The sequence below is a fragment of the Elgaria multicarinata genome, chromosome 22 (assembly GCF_023053635.1).
Source record: "Elgaria multicarinata webbii isolate HBS135686 ecotype San Diego chromosome 22, rElgMul1.1.pri, whole genome shotgun sequence".
Lineage (NCBI taxonomy): Eukaryota > Metazoa > Chordata > Lepidosauria > Squamata > Anguidae > Elgaria > Elgaria multicarinata.
The window spans coordinates 8,865,092-8,890,285 of record NC_086192.1 but is presented as its reverse complement, the minus strand read 5'-3'; the positions used below and the strand labels follow the sequence as shown (position 1 = coordinate 8,890,285).

Sequence of the window (25,194 nt, the reverse complement as noted above, 5' to 3'; positions counted from 1 at the left end):
AGGCTGGCCTTTTGGATCGGCTCCTTTGATCTCTGGCCCTGCCCAATACTTGAAGGCGGCTCCTCAGAGCCTTTCCAAAATGTAATTCGGGTGTTGGGCTGAAGGGTATTTGATACCCCCTGAGTGAGACTAGCAGGCTAGGACTGGGGGAAACCTGGTTCCAGTCCCCACACACCCATGAAAACTCAGTAGATGACTTTGGGACGGTCGCTGCATCTCTCAGCTTAAGCTACCTCGCAGGGTTGTTGTGAGCCTAAAATGGGGGGCGCAGAACCATGTTTGACCATGGGGTAAAAATATAACGAAACAAAGCCACATTTATAGCTCCTACTTCTCAGCTACTGCACTGAGCCACGGGATTGATTGATTTCTCGCTTTATCTTTCTCCTGCCCGTCTGCCAAGGAGCTCAGGGTAGCACACACGAAGCCTTTCTTACCTTACTTATCCTTACAACAACCCTTTGAGGGAGGTTAGGCGGAGAGAGGCTGGGGTCGGACAGCACGCTGAGCCCCGATGCAGGCTCTAGCTTGTAACCCAGAGGTTGCTTGGTCGGTGATGGTTGCCAGGGGTCCTAAGAGGGCAGACAGGATAGAGATGTTTTAGTAAACAAGACCGAGGGTGTTTAGGATTCTTTTGCCAAGGTGCCACCACAAACAAGGCCTCCTTGATGCTTGCTTTCCCAGGAGGCTTCCTCTCGGACGCCGGTTGGTACAGCGACGCCGAGAAGGTCTTCCTTTCCTGCCTCCAGTTATGTACCCTTCACGATGAGATGCTTCACTGGTTTCGTGCGGTTGAGTGTTGCGTGAGGTAAGCCCCGCCCCGAAAATCCTACGCTGCGAAAAGTCAGCAATGTACACAAACGGAGGATCAGGCCACCACGGTAACCAGTTAAGACCTTTTTATTCTCCCAGGCCTTTTAAAAGAGCTTCTTTTTTGAATCTTCAGGGACATGTTGAATGTTGCATTTTAAAAACGGTCTTTTTTCCACGGTTTGGATCGTCATCTCTTCTTTTTAAATTGTTTTGAATTATTGCCGTTGCTTTCCTTGTTAGTTTCATTTGTTTTTATTGTGTACGCTGTCCTGAGGGCTTCAACTATAGGGCAACTCAAACATTGAACTACTACTGCTACTTCTAGCTCCTTCCTATCTCTCCTCTCTCATCTCACACTATTGCCCCGCTCGTGCTCTTCGCTCCTCTGATGCCATGTTTCTCGCCTGCCCAAGGGCCTCTCCTTCCCTTGCTCGGCTCCGTCCATTTTCTTCTGCTGCCCCTTACGCCTGGAACGCTCTTCCAGAACATTTGAGAACTACAAGTTCAATCGCAGCTTTTAAAGCTCAACTAAAAACTTTTCTTTTTCCTAAAGCTTTTAAAACTTGATGTTGTGCAGACTTTATACTGTTAGTTTTACCCTACCCTGTGCCTGCTTACCCTACCCTGTGCCTGTTTGCATTCTCTTCCCCTCATTGTTTCATTATGATTTTATTAGAATGTAAGCCTATGCGGCAGAGTCTTGCTATTTACTGTTTTACTCTGTACAGCACCATGTACATTGATGGTGCTATATAAATAATAATAATAATAATAATAATAATAATAATAATAATACTAGTACTACTAATAAATGGTTGTTCGTGGAGACCACCTGTATAGATCAGAGAGAACCGCTCTGCTTGCCTCTCCAAGCTCTCAAAAACAGCCTTGGAGAGGATGAAAAAGGGGCAATTCTGGTCAGTTTCTCCACTAAGACCCCAGCCAAATCCACTGGAGGTAGCACAAAACCATCGGCTAGTAGCCATGGATGGCCTTCTCCTCCAGGAATTTATCCAACCCCCTAGTAAAGCCATCCAAATGGGTGGCCACCGCCACAACTTGTGGTAGTGAGTTCCAGAATGTAACTCTGCACTGTGTGAAGAGATCCCTCCTTTTCTCTGTCCTGCATCTCCCACCATGGTCTCTGAACCGCCCCATCCTCATGGCTGCACAGATTCCCCCTTGAAGCACCACCATTATTGGTGAGCAACTCTGTTGTTTTTTCAGTGTCTGGGGACTCTTTCTTTCTTTCTTTCCTTTTGCACTTGCTCAAAACTAATTTTTGAGGTCAGATGGTTGGGGGCTGTGTGTCCAGGAACTGGGCCAGTGTCTTAATAAATCTTCGCTGTGTGCTGCTGATGCACAAACAAGGTGACACTGCTTGGCTTAAGAGGCATTTAGTTGCAGTCCTTCTCCTCATCCACTGGCTTGTTGACTTATTTGAGATTGTGCTGACTTCACACTTAGCTGTGATTTCCTACACTTCCTTGTCCTGCACAACTGACTGACGGAAGGAAATATGCCCTCCCCTCCCCCTTTATATATCAATCATGTTGTATTCACTTTCGATTAATCTGTGCAGTTTAAAATGTTACTAGCGGTCTGGTAGGAGATTCCTGTTTGGGACTGTTCCAAAGCCTGTCTTGCAAAACTGCCTTTCCTGCGCTCAAGGATTTCGTTTTAACGCTTTGTATTCGCGTTTGGGCTTTCCCTAAACCGCATTTTGACAGCGGCTTGAACGGAATCACTTTTGTTGAACGTTTGTGGATGGTTAATTTTATGTTGGGGAAATAGCTTGTAGATACTGTGTACGTATACAAAAAAGAGGTTCTTAATTCTGTGCAGGCACTTAGAGTTTATTTATTTATTTATTTATTTATTGCATTTCTATACTGCCCAATAGCCGAAGCTCTTGTTCCCCTCTGATCTGTGAAGCAAACTAGTTATTTCAAAACTACGAGCACACAGAAACATGAGAAGCAAGGCTGTTTAGCCAATTTACTGATACCACGTAATTACTGACTACTGTTACAAACGGTGAAATGGGCCTCTGTGCTTGATAGGTGTTCCCAAAGCACAAATCTCTGTGCTTCAAGGGAAAATATGGTTTGGTTTGCTTTTTTAGTCCTCTGTTAATGTATGATCTTAAAACTCATCTAGTATTCAGAGGTGTACTGGCCTAGTTCAGATGTAACGATCTCAGCCCAATGAATAATGGTTTATTGGGGCGCGGAAGCACACCATGCCTGTGTGTGGTTCCCTCTTCCCTTTCATGCCATAATACAAAACCTCTGACGTTCATTAAACCACAGTTTCCTATCCTGTAGGAACCAGGAAACCGTGGTTTAATTTCCAGCTCCAAACCAGACATTTCAGATGGAATAGGAAACTTTGGTTTAACAAAAGCCAGGCGTTTTGCGTTTCGGCATGCAAGAGAAGAGAGAAAGAGCCCTATGAGTACAACACTCATTCTCAATCCAAGAAGCCATGGTTTATTGGATTGAGGTCATTACATCTGAACCAAGCTACCTTACTTCTTGCACTATTGACATGCTTGTTTTGCTTAGGATGTTAAGATTTTAAAACCCGAACGAGACTCCTCGAATTCTCGCTCTTCTTTGAGGCGGCGAGATCATCAACTTTTAACGTTCCTGTGGGGGAATCACTCAACACGCTGCAGTTTTGCCACGTCAGGGTTTCAAGGCGGTTCATGTCTTCCCTAGGTTGCTGCACGTCCGGAACGGCAACTGTAAATACCACCTGGGCGAAGAAACGTTCAAACTCGCGCAGTCCTACATGGACAAGCTCGCAAAGCACGGGCAGGAAGCCAACAAGGCAGCCCTCTACGGGGAGCTGTGCGCCCTGCTCTTTGCGAAAAGCCACTACGATGAGGTGAGCGTGTCCCGCCGAACCCATCCTCAGCCGTTGTCGGCACATCCTCGAAAGGGCGCGTCGTGGAGTTTCCCTGCGGGTCGACTCCGCAGCGGCGCACGTGGGCCGACAGAAGCGTGCCTCGCTGTGGCTCGGCGCCAAAATTCTAACTCGTTAGGGGGTGCCAAATGAAACGAGCCTTCGGCTCAAATCAGCGCCTGACCGTTGCGAGACAAGGGTGGCGCTGGGGAGTCTCCCGGCGTTGCTGGCTCCCGGCGTTTTCCGCCAAGCTCCCTCTCCCCTGGTGTTCGCCAGAACTTTGTGCCCCAGGACAGCCTGTCCCTCTGCTCTCGACTTCATCCCTCCACCCCCTTTGCACGCTTGATATTCCACTTAGAGCAGCGATTCCTCGAAGGGACAAAGTTTGAAAGCCAAGTTCCACGAGCGAGATTTCTGTAAGCACCCTGGGTGCTGAATTGTTGGGCGTGAGCTGCCTTTGGCCAGAGTTCAACCGATAAGGGTCAGGCCAGCGAGGTTAAGAACATAAGAAGAGCCAGAGCTGTGCTAGATCAGATGAAGGGTCCATCTCGCTCAGCGTTCTGTTTACACAGTGACCCACCGGCTGTCGACCACGGACCCACAAGCAGGACACTGTACAACAGCACCCTCCCACCCATGTTCCCCAGCAACTGGTGTACGCAGGCTTACTGCCTCTGATAAAATCATAGGAACCTGCCTTATACCAAGGCGCACGGATGGTCCATCTAGCCCAGTGTTGTCAACACGAACTGGCAGCAACAGCTTTCTAGGGTTTAAGGCAGAACATTTTCCAGCCCTATCTGCCAGGGATCAAACTTGGAACCTTCTGCATTCAAAGCAGGGGCGCTACCCACTGAGCCCCTCTGCCTTAACAGCTGAGCGTGGAGGGGCCTTATCTCAGGCTGCACTGGGCAGAAGAGGGTTCTGCCAGCCCTGTTGAGATTCACACACACACACCTGTTCTTTTCGTTGGAGGTTCTGTCCCGCCTCCGCATTTATCTCCGCAAATGGGCTGTCGAAAACATGCCCATTTTTAGTGGCAAAGTATGGCTCAGTTCAGACAACACGTTAGTCAACACAGTGGGAAAACTCCATTCAACGGTTGAGTTTTTAGGAGGTACCACACAACATGTTCTAACTCTCCCGTTGTGTGTGTGTGTGTGGGCTACCGTGGAGTTGACTAAAATCCATTGCGACGTTTGACAGTTCCTCCACCCTCTCTCCTCCCCTGTCCTCCTGATGGTATCCCATCAACCATTGCTGCAAAAAACTAATCCTGGCAGTTCTTCTAGAGCGGCGCTCACTCCTTTCGCCGCTCTTGTGAGAGAACTCTGTAGCCAGTGGGGAAAGTCAACTCAACGCAATGGAAAACTCCACAGAGCCCGTCACACAACATGCAATACAACGGTTGTGCAGGAACTCTCGTCTGGAGTTCTCCCGCCAGACAACACATTTCTCAACGGTGGTGTAAAAACTCCACCGTGGAGTTCTAAAACCACCGTTGTCTGAACTGAGCCTATGAGTAATACGTGATTGAATAAGGGAGTGTTTTAAGTTTTTTAAGTGCTTTGATATTGGTAATTGAATTTGCTTTCCTCTACCCTCCCGTTCCTATTTTCCTTACGAATCGTTTCTGCTAGATAGTAAGCCTGCAGGCAAAGAGTGATCTCCCCCCACCAAATATTAAGTTTATTATATGCTTGGTAGTGGTACTAGAGTTTGCTTTCCTCTACCCTCCCCATGATATTTTCCTTTTGAATCATGTATTTTATTTTTTTATTTATTACACTTTTATACCGCCCAATAGCTGAAGCTCTCTGTATATTAGATAGCAAGCCAGCAGGCAGAGAGTGATTCCCTCTCCTTCCCCTCACTCCCCCCAAAATATTTGTACAGCCCTTAGAAATATTTAGGTATCTTATAAATGGTAAATAATAATATTGTTATGCGCTCCACAGGCTTACAAATGGTGCATAGAAGCCATGAAGGAGATCTCGGTCGGATTGCCAGTCAAAGTGGTAGTGGATGTTTTGCGACAAGCTTCTAAGGTGAATTTAATTTTTCTACAGATAGCCTGCATGCAGGATTGGAAACCATCCCCTGTTTTTTTAGGGGCTAGTATTTGATAATGTCAGAACCAGCACTGTCAAGGGCTGAGAAAATAAATACCTGCCAATGCCCATTCATGGTGGGTGGGTGGAGAGAGTTACCTGTCTGCCTGTGTCCAGTGGCTCTGTGACATGTATGAACAATCAGTGGTTCTCCAGGTGTGGTTCATTTAGTTTGATGTACTCCAAACCCAATTCTGAGACAAATTCTGAGACAAATCTGATGCCTGTTGCTGGCATCCCTGATGGGTTAACCACTTGGCTGTTTTGGGGCTAAACAACCAAGTGGTTAAACTATCAGGGATGCCAGCAACAGGGTGAGATTTGTTTCAGAATTGGGTTTAGTCCTTAAACAACCCAGTGATGCCTGTTGCTGGCATCCCTGATGGGTTAACCACTTGGCTGTTTGGGGGCTAAACAACCAAGTGGTTGAACTATCAGGGATGCCAGCAACAGGGTGAGATTTGTTTCAGAATTGGATTTAGTCCTTAAACAACCCAGTGCTCCAGGTTCAGCAGGAGCCAATCCTGGGTTGCTGAGTAGAAGCAGAAGAGTTGGGCACGGTGCAGGTAGCTCTCTCTCTCCTGCTTATGCATGGTTGTTTAACCAATGGGTTGTTGTTATGTGCGAACCAGGTCAGTGGCAAATCTTAAAAAGGCCTGCCCCTGCTGTCCACACAACTGCCATTTGCACAATCATCCACAATGCAGTGCGGGTCGGCGAGTCATCAGAACCTGGTATGTGGCAGGGATGAGTTCATACTCACCTTGCCACCTCTACTGCACGTCGTGGGTTTTTGGATGGGTCTAGCGTCACACACACACACACACACACACACCCCGCTGCCCTGCACACCAGGTTCGGACAAGACGCGAACCCAATGCCGTGGATGATGCAAATGGCGGTTTCACATATGGGGGGGGTGAGGGAAGAAGGCCCAGTGGCTTCTTCTCTGTATGCGATCATCCGAACCCAGTCCTTGAAATATCGCGTGTCGATATGGTACACAAGAACGCCTGTTGAATATTCATGGTCTCTCATGCCTGCTTTCTCGTCCTCTTGGTCCAGGCTTGTGTCGTAAAACGTGAATTTAAGAAAGCCGAACAACTGATAAAACACGCAGTGTACCTGGCACGGTAAGCAAAGCCCTGCTTTGGAGTCCGGTCGCACGTTGTATCTCCTCTGTTCTACTCTTCCAACTTGATTTGATTCGTTTGTTTTTATCTTTCAGGGAGCATTTTGGAGCCAAACACCCTAAATATTCAGACACGCTACTAGACTATGGGTTTTATTTGCTCAACGTAGACAACATATGCCAGTCGGTTGCAATTTATCAGGTACAGCTCTGGGCTGTGTATGTGTTAACGTTCGGAATGCTGTTTAGCGGCCCTCGTGTTTCCGTTTGAAATCATGTCATTCTTTATTGTAAGAGAATAGGATGGGGCGTTTTTGGTTGTTAATTACTACGGTTATTTCTATTTGTTGCCTTCATATGACACTTACTGCTACACAAAGCAGCTTACAATCGATAATATACAAAAATATACAAAAATAAGGCAAAAAATTCAAACCAACAAATCGTTCATTTCTTTTATTACATTTCTATACCACCTATGAGTCAAAGCTCTCTGAGCAGTTTACAAAGCTTAAAAATGCAATATTGTTCATAATATAAAAACTATTTACAAACATAAACTCTCTCTCTCACACACAGACGTACACACACACACACACACACACACACATCTATATATCTATATATCGATTACAATAATGAGAAATCCCAAGGCCTGATTAAAACTTATCACATGCTATCAAATGCCTGAGAGTAGAGAAAAGTCTTAACTGGTGCGGAAAATATGACAGTGTTGGTACCAGAGAGGTGCCACTGGGCGGATCATTCCATAATTATTACAGTCTATTATAAATAGAATATCACAAGTTGGACATGAGCCTGCAGTGCAGTGCAGCTGCAAAAAAAGCAAGTATAATCGTAGGCTGCATTAACAAAAGCATAGTGTCTTATCTAAATCGATGTCTATGAAACCTGCTACTCAAACTATCGTGTAATAAAATACGCAGGTTTGTTTTAAAGACGATTGAGGAATTAAAGTTCTGGGGTGACGGAATGGGCTCAATCACTTCCGAAAGCATTGTGAATGCCCCTCCAAATCTAAAACGAAAACCAAAGTTGCCCAACTCCCTGCAAGAAGAAAGCTAGCACAGTTAGGAGAGCTGTGTTAGCACCTTTCTCCTGATGTGCTTGCTTTCTACTTGAAGGGAGGTCCTTATTTATTTATTTATTTTAACAAGAAGAGGGAAACTCCATCATGTGCAGGCTGAAAGAATAATTTGAGTACATGGCTTGGCTGAACGTACGGTCCTGTTAGAAGTAGTATCCCCCACCGGTGGTCTGACATTGTGCCGCATTCTTCTACGCTTACCTCGTATTACATATCTCTTTGGAAACGCCTGAAACTGTAGCCGATGAAACTGACTCGCGGTCTTCACACAAATCATTTCAGACAGCGCTCGACATCAGACAGTCTGTGTTTGGCGGCAAAAACATCCACGTAGCCACCGCTCACGAAGACCTGGCGTACTCTTCTTACGTTCACCAGTACAGTTCGGGGAAATTTGACAATGCGCTGTGAGTATTAACGTTGAGTTCGGGACCGGTGTTTGTTTGTTTGCATTTCCTGTTCTGTAACGGGAAGCAAAGTTCAAACATTAGAAAGCACGTGGGGCGATCTTGCTGAGCTGTACCGTTTCTGTACTCGGTGGGTCCAAAGAGAGCTTTTGACCTGCAGTTCTGAGGATGGGTGGGGCATTTTGCAGCTCACTGTTTATATGTTTTCAGTGTGTATCTGAATTTTATGCTTTGACCCACCTTGCTTTGTCAAAAAAGGCTAGCTTTGCATGTCTAAGGGTGCAATCCTATGCATGTTTAGCCAGAAGAAAGTCCCTACTACTCCCAGAATTCTCCAGCCAACTGGTGCCCGCAGGCTTACTGCCTCGGATGCTAGAGGTAGCACTTAGCCATCAGGGCTAGTAGCCATTGACAGCCTTCTCCTCCAGGAATTTATCCAACCCCCTTTTCAAGCCATCATCACATCTTGTGGTAGTGAGTTCCATAGTTTAACTCTCTGCTGTGTGAAGAAGTCCTTCCTTTTGTCTGTCCTGAATCTCCCACCCATCAGCTTCATGGGATGACCCCAAAACTCTGTATATGAGGGTTGCTTTTAGCTCTTGAGCCTAATAACTGTCGACGGACCCGTCTTCCACCAGGAATCCTTTATGTTGGGCAGAAAGGAGACTTCCAGACGTTTTGGACTTCAACTCCCAGCATTCATGGCCTTTGGCCCTGCTGGCAGGGACTTCTGGGAGTTGAAGTCCAAAACATCGGCAGATCTACCTCCTGCCCAGCCAGCTATATATTAATAGCTAACTCGATTCTCTTGTGTGCGGATCAGCAACATCCACACACCAGAGGGAAGAATCAGCAGGATTGGGAAAACCCCGAGGTTTGCAGAAGTACGAGAAATCTATAGAAGGACAGACCTGGATGTGGGGGAGAGGCCTAGAAACAGCCCAGTGAGAACTGAGCGCGCTCATTGGGCGCAGAATGCTGACTCACTGTTGCAAGGGAAATCTGGGTGGGTGGTGGAATGCGGTGGGCTGGCAGAATTGCAAGGCTGGCTGGAAACGCGAAAAGGAGCCCTCTGCGCTGCAACATTTTGTTGCAGGTTCCACTTTTTTTTTTCTGTGCATGTTTAGATAGAAAAAAAGAAGTCATCCTGCATTCCCCAGCCGGCCATACTGGCTAGGGGATGCTGGGGGTTGTAAGAGGGTTTTTTTCCCCCTGTTGAAATATGCGTATGGTTGCGTCCTAACTTGCGTCTGTGAATCGACGTGTTGCATAAAGAAGGCCTTTTTGCTGTTGTTCTGCTTTGAATCGACTGCCTGTCAGCTTCCTTGAATGATCCCAAAGAGCACATAACTGGTGGAGGGGGAGAAAAAATTCCCCAACGTGAACACATTTTTTTTCCTCTCCTTCCCATCAGGCGGACAAACGCGCTCTTTGTTTTTTAAATGAAAGCTGTGCCTTTTTCCGAGAAGTCCTGCAGACAGTATCTGTGATGGAAAGATTTTAATCTTGTGTTTCGCACTGTGTTCCTAGCAACTGCCCTGGTTCCTAAATAAACCCAAAGTGCACATATGCTGATATTCCTCTGTAGGGGATCTTGGAATTCCTTTTTTTAACGTGGGTTTGGGGTGTTTTTTTTCCACGATGGGGAGATGTGTATTTTCCTCATGCGCCTGCTGTCCTTGGTCTTAGATTCCACGCAGAACGTGCAATTGGCATCATAACCCACATCCTTCCAGAAGACCACCTTCTCCTCGCCTCCTCCAAAAGAGTTAAAGGTATCCGTGTGTGGCTTTTATTTCGAAAGATTTCCCATAGTAGCATTGGGAAAGGTGTCTTCCTAAATCCCATAGGAAAAAGAAGCCACTAGCTCTGGTGCTATGATGTAACCTACTCATGATATAATACAAACGGTTGAGTTGATTATATCATGAGAAGATTAGTCCAGTAGAAACTTAGTGTAAAGGTCCATATATTGTATTAGACTATGAATGTTGTTTCCTTTTATTTAATTTTAAGTTGGATGAACTTGTTTATAATTTGTCTTGAATGTCTTATAGCTCCTGACGAAGGATCCACAAGATCCGAAACGTTGAGCATTTGTACAAGTTTGGTTTAAAGTTTTTAGAACATTTTTTTATATTTCGTATAAGAAAAATAAAGAAACCTTTTCGACATTCCATAGCACCAGAGCAAGTCGCCTCTTTTTCCTATAGCCTTTTCGTGGTGCTTTTCCCCTCCTTTTTCACAACTGTCTTCCTAAATCCTTCAAGGGCTACTTCCAGTCAGGGTCCGCAGCGCTAAGCTAGACGGACCAGAGATCTGAATGCATCTAGCAGTTTCGTATGTTCAAAAGGAGCAGGGATATTTGAGCTTCGTCTACAGCTGAGATGCACAACCTCCGGCCCATGATTCCAATTTGGCCCTCACCTCTACTTAGCAGAGAGTCTCCAATAAGATCAGATACTGCCTAAGAGGATTTTCTCTCTGCACGCTTTGCATTTTTCCAAGTTAAAGGGGCCTGCTCAAAGTGCCGGGCCGGGGGGGGGGGGGGGCAACACACAAATCTAATAGCTAGCATTGCACCTTCCTGTAAATTCTCCACAGTTCCTTACACTTGATTATAAATAAATCAGGGGGAAATAAATGTGTTCCCCACATGGCGGAATTGTGATCCAGTTGCAGGAAAATCCAATGGTTTGTTTTTTTCCTCCCGGTGCCTGTTCTCTTGAATAATTAGTGTCTGAGTCAGGGGCCCATCCAGCTGTTGAAATAAGGATGCAGAACTTCAAAGCCAAGGGGGGTAAATCCACCACCACAACCCCCCACAATCCCAAAATACCACACCCTCTTTCCTCCAAGCCACTGATCGTTGGGAGGCATGATTGCACTCTTGGAATGTTGTCACCCCTCAGAGGAGGGCCAGGATCTCTTCTCGATCATCCCAGAGTGCAGGAGACGGAATAACAGGCTCAAGTTGCAGGAAGCCAGTTTTCGGCTGGACTTCAGGAAAAACGTCCTGACTGTTAGAGCAGTATGACAAAACGTCAGGAAAACTTCTTGCCTGTTAGAGCAGCACGACAGTGGGACCAATGACCTAGGGAGGTCGTGGGCTCTCCCACACTAGAGGCATTCAAGAGGCAGCTGGACAGCCACCCGTCAGGGATGCTTTAAGGTGGATTCCTGCATTGAGCAGGGGGTTGGACTTGATGGCCTTAGAGGCCCCTTCCAACTGTTCTATGATTCCCAAGTTCTGTGTTGTTTTCCCCATTCTAAAAGATAGAAATGCCCCTCCAGTGGCTTAGTCACGGGCAGTAAATTGCTTCAAGCAGTAGGCTGGTATTTTTGACCCTGCCTCTTTTTTTCTTGGCCCTGCCCACCAACTGGAATGGGGCCCCCAGGCTGCTTTGGAGTGGAATTTGGCCCTTGGGCCGGAAGGTTCCACACCCTGATGTTCAGCCCCATTGGCTCTGTCACTGGGGATGGAAAAAGGCAAGAGTACAGTGCAAGGGCTGTTTGGATGACTCAAACATCGGTGCTTGGTGCTTTCCTGGTTCACTGAATACCTTTGGGTCCTGGATCATACGGAGATAAGCAGAGCCCTGCTGGATCAGGCCAAGGGTCCGTCCAGTCCAGCACTCTGTTCACACAGTAGCCAACCGGCTTCCGACCAGGGACCCACAAGCAGGATATGGGTGTAACAGCACCCTCCCGCCCATGTTCCCCAGCAACTGGTGCACATAGGCATATTGCGTCTATTACTAGAGGTAGCATATAGCCATCAGGACTAGCAGGCACTAATAACTTTCTCCAGGAATTTCTCTAAACCCTTTTAAAGCCATCCAAATTAAGAACATCAGAAGACCAGGGACCCGCAAGCAGGACACGGGTGCAACATCACTCTCCTGCCCAGCAACTGGTACATATAGGCTTACGGCCTGTTAACATGGCTTTCTCCTCTTCTTCTCTCTCTTCCCCCCCCCCCCCCGGCCTTCCTTCCCCTGCAAGCGCTTATCTTGGAGGAAATCGCAATCGACTGTCACAACAAGGAAACGGAGCAGAGGTTGCTCCAAGAAGCCCACGACCTGCACCTGTCCTCGCTCCAGCTAGCCAAAAAAGCCTTTGGGGAGTTCAACGTGCAGACGGCGAAACACTACGGTAACCTCGGCAGACTTTACCAGTCGATGAGGAAGTTTAAGGTAACGGCAGCTTTCTCGGGGCGGTGTGTTCCTATTCCACCTGTACCCCCACCACTACCCCACCCCTGTAGTCATCTAATCCTCCCCGGTCCTTCGGTTTGGGGGTGCAGGGAGTGATGGAGGCACGTGCATTGGAGCTCCTGTTCCTCCTTTTAAAAAGCTCAGGGTGGCTTATGCGGGGCGGTCCCCAGATCCGCGCCTGCTTAGCTTCACTGTAAAAATGGAGACAAGCTCTGGGGCTGGTAAAAAGTTCTCACCTTTAATAACTTCTTCAATAGCCTATCGAAGCTGGTTGGCCACTTGGCTCCATTTTTGCAATGTATTTGTGGTGCCTTTCCCCCCTCTTTGCCACACCTAGCTTCACTGTCCACATAGGGTTAAAGAAGGAATCAACACTACGGCCAGATCTACACGTCGTTGCGAAGTGCACGCGGCGGACGAGTTCAGCTCCTGCCTCTCGCTCTCCCCCGCGGTGTCATCTCCCTGGGACTCTCTTCGGTGTGTGCTCGCACACGCGCATGCAAATGCAAATACAAACACACTGAGGGAGAAAAGTGTTTTGCAGGAGGAGCCGCCGCCGCCGGGTGGGAGGGGGGATTATTTGAATGGAAGAACACGTGAGGGGGAAGCGGCCAGAGCAGCGTCTTTGAATGGCGTAGAGATTCTTCCGCAGGCGGCGCTGCCTAGCTCACAGTACACACAGTAAAGAAAGAGGTGCTTCTTTTAGGTACGTCTTTAAAAAAGGCGCACGGAAGTGCCTTCGCAACGACGTGTAGATCTGGCCCTGAAGACCTTGGGCCAATTCTACCCACTTGCCAATTCTACCCATTCCTCCTACCCGATTGCCAACCCAAAGGCAATCGAGGGATGGAAGCAGAACCCGCCAGCAAGCCACGTCTAGGGACGGGCCCTGCTGCCTCGGACGTCCACCTCCGCTCTGATCTCAGAGTGGCCCTCCAAGAAATCTGGTTGCCAGTCATCAGCTCAGGCCGCTCCTTCATAAACGGGGCCCAAACTGTGTGCGATTTCACGGCCGGATTTTTAAACATGGCTCTGTCCCAATCACCGGCAAGACACAGAAGTAGGGAGTACGATTTAAAGCGTAGAAGGGCTGCCTCGGTGGAGATCTCGAAGCTCCCAGGCCCATTGCTCTCCCCTCTGACCCTCCCTTGCAACCGCCTTTCCCCCCAAAGTGTAGAGGCGCTGACCCAGCTAGTGGAAAGGGAGGCCATGGAAGAGAAGCAGGTAAGATGCGAAGAGGCACAGTGCGGCCAAGAGGACGGAGATACGGTGCTGTTTGCAGTTTGGATGCGTGTGTTCATTCAGGGCACAGAAATGTTGGGAGGGGAAAACTGACTGGTTTTAGTCTCGGCCGGATGGCTTTTATTTACATGAGATTCTGAGCTTTATGAACTCTGTTATATGCAATGTCTGGACCGTCGTTCTGTTCCTGAGCCGCTCCAGGTATGCCTGCATCTTTCTAAGCCTGCGTGCGTTAAAAAAAGGACAGCCAGTGAGGAAGTCTGCTCTCTGCACAGATTACAAAAACCAAGGGAGTCGTGCATGTCATTGCCTTAACCCTCCTTGCAGAATTCAGCTACGTATTTGTTTAATTTTTTGCAGTATTTTAAACATTCATACCCTGCCCTTCAAGGGAACTTTCCCAGGGCACCTTACCAGAATAAAAGGCATTACAAATCACAACAATGCAGTCAGTAAAAGCAGCAGGTTCAAAAGAGTGGCATTAGCCGTAGAACCCACATCGGGGATTAACATTTCACACATTAAAATACCGGAGAGTGTTGTTGTTTAAAGGACTTTAGCTGTCGCTAAAATGACTTCAGCATAGGGTGAGCCTACCTAGTCATGTTAGAGCAGCAAGGAGCTATGTTAAATGTCAGCGTTTTGGAAATCTTGTTCACACACACACACCGCCTTCGCGTGTTCGCCTGCTCCCATGCCCACGCTGCTCATCCCCTTCAAGTCGTAAGAGTTTCAAACGTTGTTTTAAGGGAGAGCTCCGGCTATTGGGCGGTACAGAAATGTAATAAATAAATAAATAAGGGGATCTGTAGTCATTAAAGCCAAATCAAGACCTATTCCTGGAAAGATTTATTTTATTCTTTTATACGTTGGGGAGATACCACAAGTCAAAATCAAGGTAGTACAACCCAATTTGTCCATTCTCGTTAAATGGACTTCTCCCAGGCATTTAAGAAGCATTTAACAACATATGCTAAGTTTGTTTTTTAATGGACCCCAGAACTGCTGTTGTTTAAAATGGATACTGTTTTGTACTGTTGTTTTTATATTTTTTGATGGTTTTAAATTTCGTATAGGTTTTTTTTAAAAAAATGTTTACTGTTTTTAACTTTTGTAAACCGCCCAGAGAGCTTCGGCTATGGGGCGGAATATAAATTTAATAAATAAATAAATAAATAAATATCACTCGGCCCTGCTCTTAAATGAGGGAGTGGTAGAAATATAGGTTTTGGCCATCTGAAGTCTTTCTGCTTCTGTTGCCTGCACGTAATGGACGGATTCTGAAATGCTCAACCTGCTAAGGGCAGGAACTCTGTCCTTTTGTGCCAAACAGTAATAAAGATTCCTAAGAAGAATGTGTCAACTTTGTTTTTTGTCCCCCGTCCCCCCCCCCCCCCCCGCAGGAAGCGGAAGAAATGCACATCAAAGCGATCCAGATCAAGGAACAGCTCTTGGGCCAAGAAGATTACGAAGTCGCGCTTTCCGTGGGACACCTGGCCTCACTTTACAACTACGACATGAATCAATACGAAAACGCCGAAAAGCTTTATTTGCGATCCATAGCAATTGGTGCGTTGGCACTTAAAGCACGGGTTTCCCACTTACAGAAGAGTTGACTGGGGTAGTGTAAGGGGCGGCTGAGGGTCTGGTGGCCTGGCAATAAGGTCGTTAAAAAGGGGATTGACCTTGAGAGAGAAATAGTGAGGCCAGGAGGGGGAGAAACCGTGAGGTAAAAAGGTGGGAGAAAAAGAGCAAGGCTAGGAAGAGAGAGAAAGGAGACCGCTCGAGACGGGGAAGGGAGAGAAACCGTGAGGTAAAAAGGTGGGAGAAAAAGAGCAAGGCTAGGAAGAGAGAGAAAGGAGACCGCTCGAGACGGGGAAGGGAGAGAAACCGTGAGGTAAAAAGGTGGGAGAAAAAGAGCAAGGCTAGGAAGAGAGAGAAAGGAGACCTCTCGAGACGGGGAAGGGACAGAAACCGTGAGGTAAAAAGGTGGGAGAAAAAGAGCAAGGCTAGGAAGAGAGAGTGGGAGAAAAAGAGCAAGGCTAGGAAGAGAGAGAAAGGAGACTGCTCAAGACGGGGAAGGGAGAGAAACCGTGAGGTAAAAAGGTGGGAGAAAAAGAGCAAGGCTAGGAAGAGAAAGGAGACCGCTCGAGACGGGGAAGGGAGAGAAACCGTGAGGTAAAAAGGTGGGAGAAAAAGAGCAAGGCTAGGAAGAGAGAGAAAGGAGACCGCTCGAGACGGGGAAGGGAGAGAAACCGTGAGGTGAAAAGGTGGGAGAAAAAGAGCACAGCTAGGAAGAGAGAGAAAGGAGACCTCTCGAGACGGGGAAGGGAGAGAAACCGTGAGGTAAAAAGGTGGGAGAAAAAGAGCAAGGCTAGGAAGAGAGAGAAAGGAGACCTCTCGAGACGGGGAAGGGAGAGAAACCGTGAGGAAAGGGTTGTGTGGAGAGAAATAGGAAGGCTGGAAATGGAGAGAGAGCGAAGGGGAAAGATCCGTGGGGACAGAAGTGTGGGTTGGGCCAGGAAGCACTTCTCTCCTCCTGTTCAAGCCCACCACACAGCGGAAAGGAGAACCTGGCGCCCTAATGTTTTTCAAGTTTTCTATGAAAAATAAGTCTTTGAAGGGGACAGGGTGCAGAGAGCACCGCGGGCGCCTTCGAAGGTCCTCAACCGCCTTGGGAACCTCCGCCCTTAACTGTTTTAAGAACCACCTCCCTTAGCGGATCACGTTTTGAAACGCATTATTGTCGTTCTAGGGAAGAAGCTTTTCGGAGAAGGTTACAGTGGACTAGAATATGACTACAGGGGCCTCATTAAACTGTACAACTCCATTGGCAATTATGAGAAAGTATTTGAATACCACAACATTTTGGCCAACTGGAACCGGTTGCGGGATCGGCAGTTCTCGGTTACGGATGCCCTGGAGGACGTCAGCACCAGCCTTCAGTCCACCGAAGAAGTTGTCCAGTCTTTCCTGATTTCTCAGACCGTCGAGGAACAAATTTGCTAAGGAACTTGGTCAATTTTACCAACCGCTACATTTTTTTTTTCATTTCTTCTTCGTTTTCCCCAAAATTCACATGGGAAAAGTCATACTGTGAAATTTGAAACCATGTAGTTTATTATAATTTTTTTTTTCTTCGTGAGGGAGCTGTAAAAATTGCATTGAAACACTGGTCCAGTCCATAAAAAAAATCCCGTTTTGGGGGTGATCTCAACTTCAGATGGAGTGACCGTACAGACGAATGTGTGCTAAAATCCTTACCAGCATGAGTACGGCATGTTTCATTTTGGCTCATGTTTTCATCTTCGGAGAGATATATACATAGATCTATCTATCTATCTATATATTTTTAAAAAATCCCATAACTCCCAACGATTTTCTCTATTTTTTTATTTTTGTCCAAAAGGAGCCACTTTCCAGGAAACCCCTGCAAGAATAGCGAGAAATAAAACCATTTAACAGTTTAAGAGTTGCATTTTTAATTCTGAAAGGAGGGTATCGTCTCGCAATACTGACAAGTCCAAAGTCATACGGTATCATATAGTCGCCCTCTTTATGCGTTTGGGTTTTTTTTAAAAAAAGAATTGTCTCGTTTGGTATGAATTGACGAAACGTCAATCACGGATATTCACACACACACAGGAAAGGGGATGGTCTGGATTTATGTCTCGGGCTGCCTTACGGAGAAACGCGACGGCAAATTTACTCTCGAGAAGCAACACTTGGTTCTGAACTGCACGCCGCCGTCTGACCACCGTTTTTGCTTTCGACGAGCAACTGAGCTTGGACCAGTGTTCACCTGAAAGTGATAATCTCCCATAGAATATTTAGTCTTAGCTTTCTTTTCTTTCTGTTTTTGGTACAGGGCGAGAGTTTTCTATGACAGGACCTGAAAGAAGAAAGCAGACCAGCTGGACCAACGGCTTTTTAAAACCATTTCTGCCCCCTGCATTCACTTTTACCCAGTAGGATTATTTCATCAAGCGTGTATTTTCAGTGATAACAAGAGACTTTATATACGTGTAATAGATAACAAAACTAGGAGTTTCGTTCTTTGGCAGTTGCAATAGCATGTCTTTTAAAATACTAAGGCTACACAGGTAAAATAGATGTTCTTGCCATAAGGGAAAAAAAACACTTTAAAACGCTTCCTCCTCTCCCTCTCTTTCGGAATCGGCTCACTCGAAAGGCTGTAACTTGCTTGTGCTACCTAGATTTTTATTTTATTTTTTGTCCGCTCAAGAATCTGGTTGTATTTTATTTTAATTTCTGGAGATGACAATTTATTGTACAGCTTGCAGGGTTCAGTGGATAATGCCAAAAAAGCACAACAGGTTGGTCTCTCTCTCTCTCTCTCTCTTCATTTTTTTAACGTTAAAAACAGCCAGAACCAGTTTTCTTTATATATATATTTTTTAAAACGTCCTATGTTTAAGAACAAAACAAAAAAGATAACTATGCCTGTCTCACTAGCTTGTCTTAATTTCGGGTGTGCGTACGTGTGGTTTCTTTTATTTTATTTTCATTGAACCATAGTTTGACGTAGAGGTAAAAATTGAAATTTTGGAACACCTGTGTAGCATAATACCCTCCTAGATTGGAAAGGAAAAAAGAAAGTTGTTCATACCTCAGTTCGTAATATGGAGGCGTAGGCAGTGCCTCTGTAGTGAAGGGTATTCGTTGGGTCGGCTCCCCTATTTTTCAGGGGGTTCATAAGTTGCCCATGGGGAAAAGACCGAGTTAGCAAGAGCCTTTCTAGTATTTGGAGTGAATTTTGTTCACTTACTTTCAATTTGTGATTTTGGGGGGTGGGGCGGTGTGGAAGGTATGTCAAGTTACGAGTGCAGCAAAGGTTAGTGGTCGGTGACTTTGGATATTTCTTTTAATCCCGAACTATAGCAATAGCTTTGGCTTTTAACCTGGAACATTGCCGGCTGATAGTTGTCGTTTTACACTAGTGCCTTTTTTTAAAAACAAAAAACGAAAACACTTCCTGTTCTGGGAAGGGGCATCTCGAAATACCGTGCTCAAAATGAGGGTGTTTATTTCAGACGTGTGTGCGCAGCAGCGCCTCTTACTATGGGATGGCGGAGGCTGGAAAGATGCAGAACCACCCACGGTAGCGAGACCACCCTGGCGTGTCCTTGTAGGTCAGGCGTGGCCTCACTGCCCGGTGCTCTCCGCGTGGATTCTACACCGCAAGCCTCCGAAAGGTGGATGATTGGTTTTGAAACCGAACATTTGCAATCAAAAAACCCATTTGCCCAGGAGCTACACCCAAAAGAGCTACTTTTAGGTGGGGGACGGGGACCCACTCTCATGCAAAAATGTGAGTTTGTGGAAAGATCTTAATATTTGTATGCTATTTTATTCATCCAAGTATGTCAGAGTCTACAGAAGTTTGCCACACTAACCCCATAGGTATTAAGCCTCAGATAATTGTCTTTGGATCTTAACAGGAGCCCATTAAAGTCTCTTTCAATTGACTAGCCAAGTATAAATAGTTTAGACCAAGCTTTCAGAGTGGTGTGATAACTGGAATTTCACAGGGCATCAGAGCCCCAGTGCTAAAATCTCAGCACATCTATTACAGCTCTGCCATGGGAGCAATCGCGACCTGTCAGGCAATTTTATTCCTTTTAAAAGCAACTCTGCAACTTAAGTTTATTCATTTTGTTTGTCTCCAAACAGAACAGAGAGTTTTAGATGCAGGCTTTGGGGGTACTTACATCTTTTGACTTGTGGAGACCAGCCCATTCTGGGAAAACACTTTGGTTTTGAGTCTAGGGTAGCAATAGCCAACCTGTTGCCCTCCAGTTGCTTTGGGCTACAACTCCCATAATCCCTTTACTATTGGCCATGCTGGCTTTAGCTGATGGGAGTTGCAGTCCAAAACCTTTGGAGGATGCCGGGCTGTCTACCCCGGCCTAGACTTTGGGCACAGAAAGACAGTAATGGACAAATTGGATTGTACGACATTGATTTTTGAATGTGTTACCTCTCTGACTTGTAAAAGAAGGTGGGAGGAATCCTAGAAGCAGATTTGAGCAGCCCTGATGATTACTGTATTTAGATAACTGCAAACCTGTCCAGTATGCTCATTGCTTCCCATAGTTGGCAGGCATAGGGGGTTCAGTTCTCCCTTGAACACGGTGCCAGAAGAAGCTCACTGCAGTTTCTAGAAGCCACAATTCCTCCGTGATACCAGACGTCTGGACAATATCCTTATACCTGCTGTGTTGTCGTTCGTTGCTCTTTTCCAACGGGGTCATTTAGCGAGTCCACAGGTTCTCGAAGTCTTTGGATGTCCGTTTCTGGGACGCATCGAGCATGAATTGAGCAGCTGTCTGCTCCCTCTTCCCAGCCTCCTCCTCAACTCTTGAGCTTGACATGCCGCAGAGTGAATTGGTAGAAGGGGACTGTACCACATCTAGATTGCAGGGGGAACACTTGAATGTCCCCTTATGTAAAAGATTCCCAAGCTGCAGGTAGAAAATTAAGACAGCAGCACTTTGCACTTGATGTGCTAGCTTTTTAATTGCAGGGAATTTGGGGCGGGGGAATTCTTTTTGTTTTTTCCTTACTCAAAAATGGCTTTTCTTACCAGCTCTTGTCAATGGGTACAGTCTTGTTCTCCTGCCTGTGTAGACCAGGACTTCCAGGTTCCTCCTTGATTCTTGCTAACAGAGGGGAAGGAGTCTCCATCCAGTGTCAAGCCCCTGATTTTGACTTCACGATCTTTTATCGATGGTGCTGAGCTGTTCCTAGGCATTCCTTTCCCTGTTATTACCCTTTGCTCTCTCCGAGTGAATCCTCAGTCAGGTGTAGAGTATAAACATTTGGCGTCCTTGGTGTGTGCAGCTTCATTCCCAATGGAATATTATAAAACAATTGCTTTTCTCTCTACTCTTTCCGGCACCCCGGTCAACGCTAAAATCCAGTATCAGGGAGTTCCTGCTCCCTAAATCATGATAACTACATTCCGGGATGTGTCCCAATTTACTGTATGTTGGAAGAAGGAATTTTCTTGATTAGGGTGTATTTGTATCGGAGGGTCATATAGACTCTAACACAGAGCTTTTTTCAAGTTTTTTCATTATTATTTGTAACACCTCCCCCCCCTCCATTCCCAGTGAAGACACAGGGGACTTGTTGCTTTGATTGTCCAAAGTGTCTAGATTTCTTCTTCCTGTTGGGATGTTCTCAGAGCTGTTTCCCCAGTTGCTATTGTTCATCTCCGCCCAGGAATAGCATTGGGGTGTTTGCAGTCCCCACGGCCTTCAAAATAATGAAACTAACTTCTAGGGAATGTAGCCATGGTGGAAATGGTACTAGTGACGAGTTGGCTACTTCCATAAGTAGAGGAAAAAATCTCTCTCTAGTTATCGCTCTCTGTTAACTTTCCCTCTCTAGTTAATAAGCACAGCGCTTATAGTTTTTGTTTGCAAGATGATGCATCATTTAACGAGAAGATGTTTTAGTATATTTTTTAGGTCCTCAATTGCTGCTTCTGTAGTAGGGTGCTTCACCAGGGTTGATATCTTAGTAACCAGGGGAAAAAATTCAATTGCTTCTCCCTAAATCCCTTTCCCCAATCTGGTGCCTTCTAGGTATGTTGGACTACATACAGCTGGTAGGATGGGAGTTGTATTCCAACACATCTGGACAACACCAGGTTGGGGGAGGCTCCTTTAGACGTTTTTAAAATAGTTGGCAGCGAGACTTTGAAAACCTGGAGTTTTGTCTGGTTTCACGGTCAGAAGAAAAAGTAGTGCATCATAATAGGAGAAAACAAGAATGGCAGGAGAGTTTAAACCCCTAGCTGCTAGAAAGGCGATGCAGAAATGAGCCTTTTGGTTTTGGACACTTTCTTTTGGCTTTATGTTTTTGAGACGGGTTTTTATTTCTGTGCAGGTTCATGTTCAGAGGCAACCGTTCGCATACCAAGGTCTGTTTTGGGGTGGGACGTTCCGCGTCGCTTGTTCTGTAGCTTCTGCTGATTTCGGGGTATGAAGGTGTTTAGGGAAAAGTGTTCGATTGCTAAAAACAAAGGATCCAAGAGTCCCTTCATATTCAATCACATTACGAAGCAAGCCACATGGGAATAGCACAACTCTTATGCAGCTGTGCAGAAGGTAGTTATTGTACTTCGAAGGAAACTGGTTAGAAATGGATTTAGCCTTCCTTTCTCCCCCTGCTGTTGAGCGCCCCGCCCACCGCCCCCAGAAACCGATTATTCCTTGTCTGTAGCGCAACTGGAGACGGAAGAATAAAACATCTTGTAATATGTACATGCCAATGTCCTCTCCTTCAGAATATCTCTTATGGCGTTGTATCCACTTAAAACTATAGCGGAGGGCACAATTCCACGCAGTTTGGCTGTATTATACAGAATTTTGAGTGTTTTCAACGGAAGGGTAATTGTGTACGTGTGCTTGTGTGTTTGTGTGAATTCAATTCTGGACCAATTAAAACTTTGCACATAGAGTAACTGCGGCTCTTGTATCATCTGGACATATTCGCTCAGGCTTCTGCGAGTCCTGGGTGCGACTGAGTTGTCCTTGAGCGAGGTTTAGCTATGAAGCCAGTCTGTCTGTTTCAACGCATGCTTGTTAAACTGAGGCTGAAATCCTAAGCATACTTGGCAGTAGTAAAGCTTGCTAAAATCATTAGGAGTTAGTAAACATCTGCTTCTAAGACCCTTGAACCACTACATGGTGGAGCGGTACTGTTCATATCTGTTGGAACAAATTCTTGCTTCTAGATTTAATCTATTCCTATTGCACAGAAGCCAATTTCTTGAGCCCTGGACAGGTGTACTTTGCATATAGTGGTCATTTCTGAAGGCCTGTTTCCGTTCGGTGGTTTCCTAAGGGCCGATTCACACTTTGTGTGACGTGAGATCCATCCCACCCCCATCCAGTTGTGTTCATGGGATTTCCATCAAATATGAGTTGGGGATTCCGACGTATACAAATTGTGAGACGTATTCTATCGTCAGCTAAGTTTCTCCCATAAATGCAAATACTACAGTGACTCTCGCAGCAGCAGAAAGCTGATCCAACATAATGTGTGAATTCTCAGCTCTCGTAAGCATTGGACACAATCCAGCCAAAACTATAAGCACCCTTAAGGACATGCTTAAATCTCTCTCACTGGAGTTACTGGGAGTTGTACAATTGTTTAATCTTTGCCTTCTTCTGCAACCCCTTAATACAGTAGGGGGATGCTGCATTCTGACATGGTCTTAATCAAGTTACTATTACGTTGCTTCTAATGGTACAGAAAATGGAGGGGGTACATGTCTATTTGCTTTCCTTTTCTTTTTTTTGTGACTTCCAATGCATTGTGCCTAAAAAAACCCATTTCTGGAGAGGTTGACCAAGTTCTAACTCTTTGGCTTGGACTGTGTGATAGCGAAGGTTTCCCTTCAGTCAAACGTTCCTTATCTCCATGGACTCTGTAGAAGTCTTCTGGATATAACATGCGTTGTGTATAAGGTCCTTCCTTGCCTTTAGAACAGAGAAAACTATGAATAGCAAAAGAGTTTCATCTTGTGGTGCAGGAAGAGGCAATGCTACCCAAAATTCAGATTTAAGTTACGGTGCCCCTAAAAGTGCTGCTTGGCTCTCTGTGTGGTGGAAGCAGATGTGGTGCCCATCCATCAATGTGTTCCATATTGAACACTCAAGCATCCAAGAAGGTGCCATTTTGTGGCGGAAGCTACCACGCGGCTGCATTTAGAGGGGAAGGAACTGCCATTTCAATACCTTCGCCGCATTTCGGTGGCGTTCCCTCCCCCTCCCGTCCTCGCCCCGATCAAGTGTCCAAGTGCTATTATTGTGAATTGGAATATTTGTGCTCATGACGGATATTTTTTTTCCTTCGGTTGGTTTTGTGTCTTTGACACACAGTTTTTGGCCTGTTGCACATTTCACCTCTTGGCCTTTTGGGGAATTCCTTTGCTAGGTTTTGTTGGTGGTGTTTTTTTTTGGGGGGGGGGGTGCGAAGGAAGGAAGAAGAAAATTACACAAATGCTTGCGGGATTCTCTTTTGACAGCTCTGGTGACTACGCTTTTTGTCCCCCTTCCACTCAGGAATGTTTAAGGCAGTGAAATCCGCTTCCCTTTTCCATGGGATAAATATCACAGTGTGTGTGTGTGTGTGTGTGTGTGTGTGTGTGTTCCAGGTTCACATTAACAAATATTTTCATTGCAATCCTAGGTATCTTATAGCATGAAGAGGCCTTAGTGAGTTGTTTTTAAGTGCACATATTTTTTTGTTGTTTCAAAAACACTAAAAAAAAATTAAGATGGGGAAAATATATATACTATATAAATATATAGAGATATCTAGAAACTTGGTGTTTGGCACACAAGTTTTTTTCAGTGTTGGATCACTAACTGTTGCAGGTACCATATGTGTGATGTCTTTCCCCTGCTCCCCTTTGTATATTCCTTTATAGGAAGCTGTGTTGCCATGGAAATTATTAAGAAAAAAAAAAGACAGAGAGAAACTTTAGAGGTGAATGAACGCTTACGTTTTATTGAATATTACCAAGTTCAGTACTATTATTTTTTTAATGCTTCATGAAACTTAACAGGGGATAAAAAAAATATGTATATATTTAAAAATAAATAAAAATAAACCTGTACATTGGCAGCGTTGCCGGAAACGAAAACAGCTGAAAGTGGAGTGAGCAAGCCTCTCAAATGGTCTCTAAAGCTGTGTCCCCATCTCTTTGTGCCACACTTATTTATATGAAGGCATCTTTATCATTCTCTTTTGTGTCAACATTATTTTTATTTTTATTTTTTTTGGTATCCGGCACCGCACCGGACTTCAGTGCTCAATTTTATTCTTTGTAACCATCAAACCATACTGAATATGTTTGTAACCAACATTGTGATAATTCTGTAATTGTATTGCTAAAATGAATTATTGACTTAATAAATATAGTGTTCCTGCGTTTCCCACTGGTGTGCTTTGTTCCACGCTAGGGAAAAGTGTGGCGCTTTGGAAGGAACTAGTGAGCTTCAGAGATTTTTGGCTGTCAACTGTGCACTGTTCTAAACGCTTCCTGTGTGGGAAAGTTGCAACGTTTTGGGATTCCTCGTTTGAGAAACCAGACAAGTAATGGTGGGGTGAACGAAGTTTATTAAATTATCTGTGGTGTAACGCTGCCAGACACCTTCCTTGGTGCCCACCCAAGACACTACCTCTCAATTTTTTTATTTTAAAATATTTTCAC

General features: G+C 45.6%; 1 protein-coding gene across 1 annotated transcript in view; it reads left to right on the top strand.

Annotated features, from left to right (window-relative positions):
* APPBP2 (amyloid beta precursor protein binding protein 2) overlaps positions 1 to 24,914 on the top strand; it is a 47,572-nt gene extending 22,658 nt beyond the window's left edge. Inside the window, exons 4-14 of the mRNA XM_063146613.1 lie at positions 685 to 808; positions 3,537 to 3,705; positions 5,682 to 5,771; positions 6,900 to 6,967; positions 7,063 to 7,168; positions 8,357 to 8,481; positions 10,171 to 10,256; positions 12,487 to 12,677; positions 15,344 to 15,509; positions 16,696 to 18,277; positions 24,409 to 24,914. Coding sequence (XP_063002683.1) covers positions 685 to 808; positions 3,537 to 3,705; positions 5,682 to 5,771; positions 6,900 to 6,967; positions 7,063 to 7,168; positions 8,357 to 8,481; positions 10,171 to 10,256; positions 12,487 to 12,677; positions 15,344 to 15,509; positions 16,696 to 16,949 — 1,379 coding nt within the window. The 3' untranslated portion in view covers positions 16,950 to 18,277; positions 24,409 to 24,914. The remainder of the gene's footprint in view (positions 1 to 684; positions 809 to 3,536; positions 3,706 to 5,681; positions 5,772 to 6,899; positions 6,968 to 7,062; positions 7,169 to 8,356; positions 8,482 to 10,170; positions 10,257 to 12,486; positions 12,678 to 15,343; positions 15,510 to 16,695; positions 18,278 to 24,408) is intronic.
* The last annotated feature ends 280 nt before the right edge of the window (positions 24,915 to 25,194 follow it).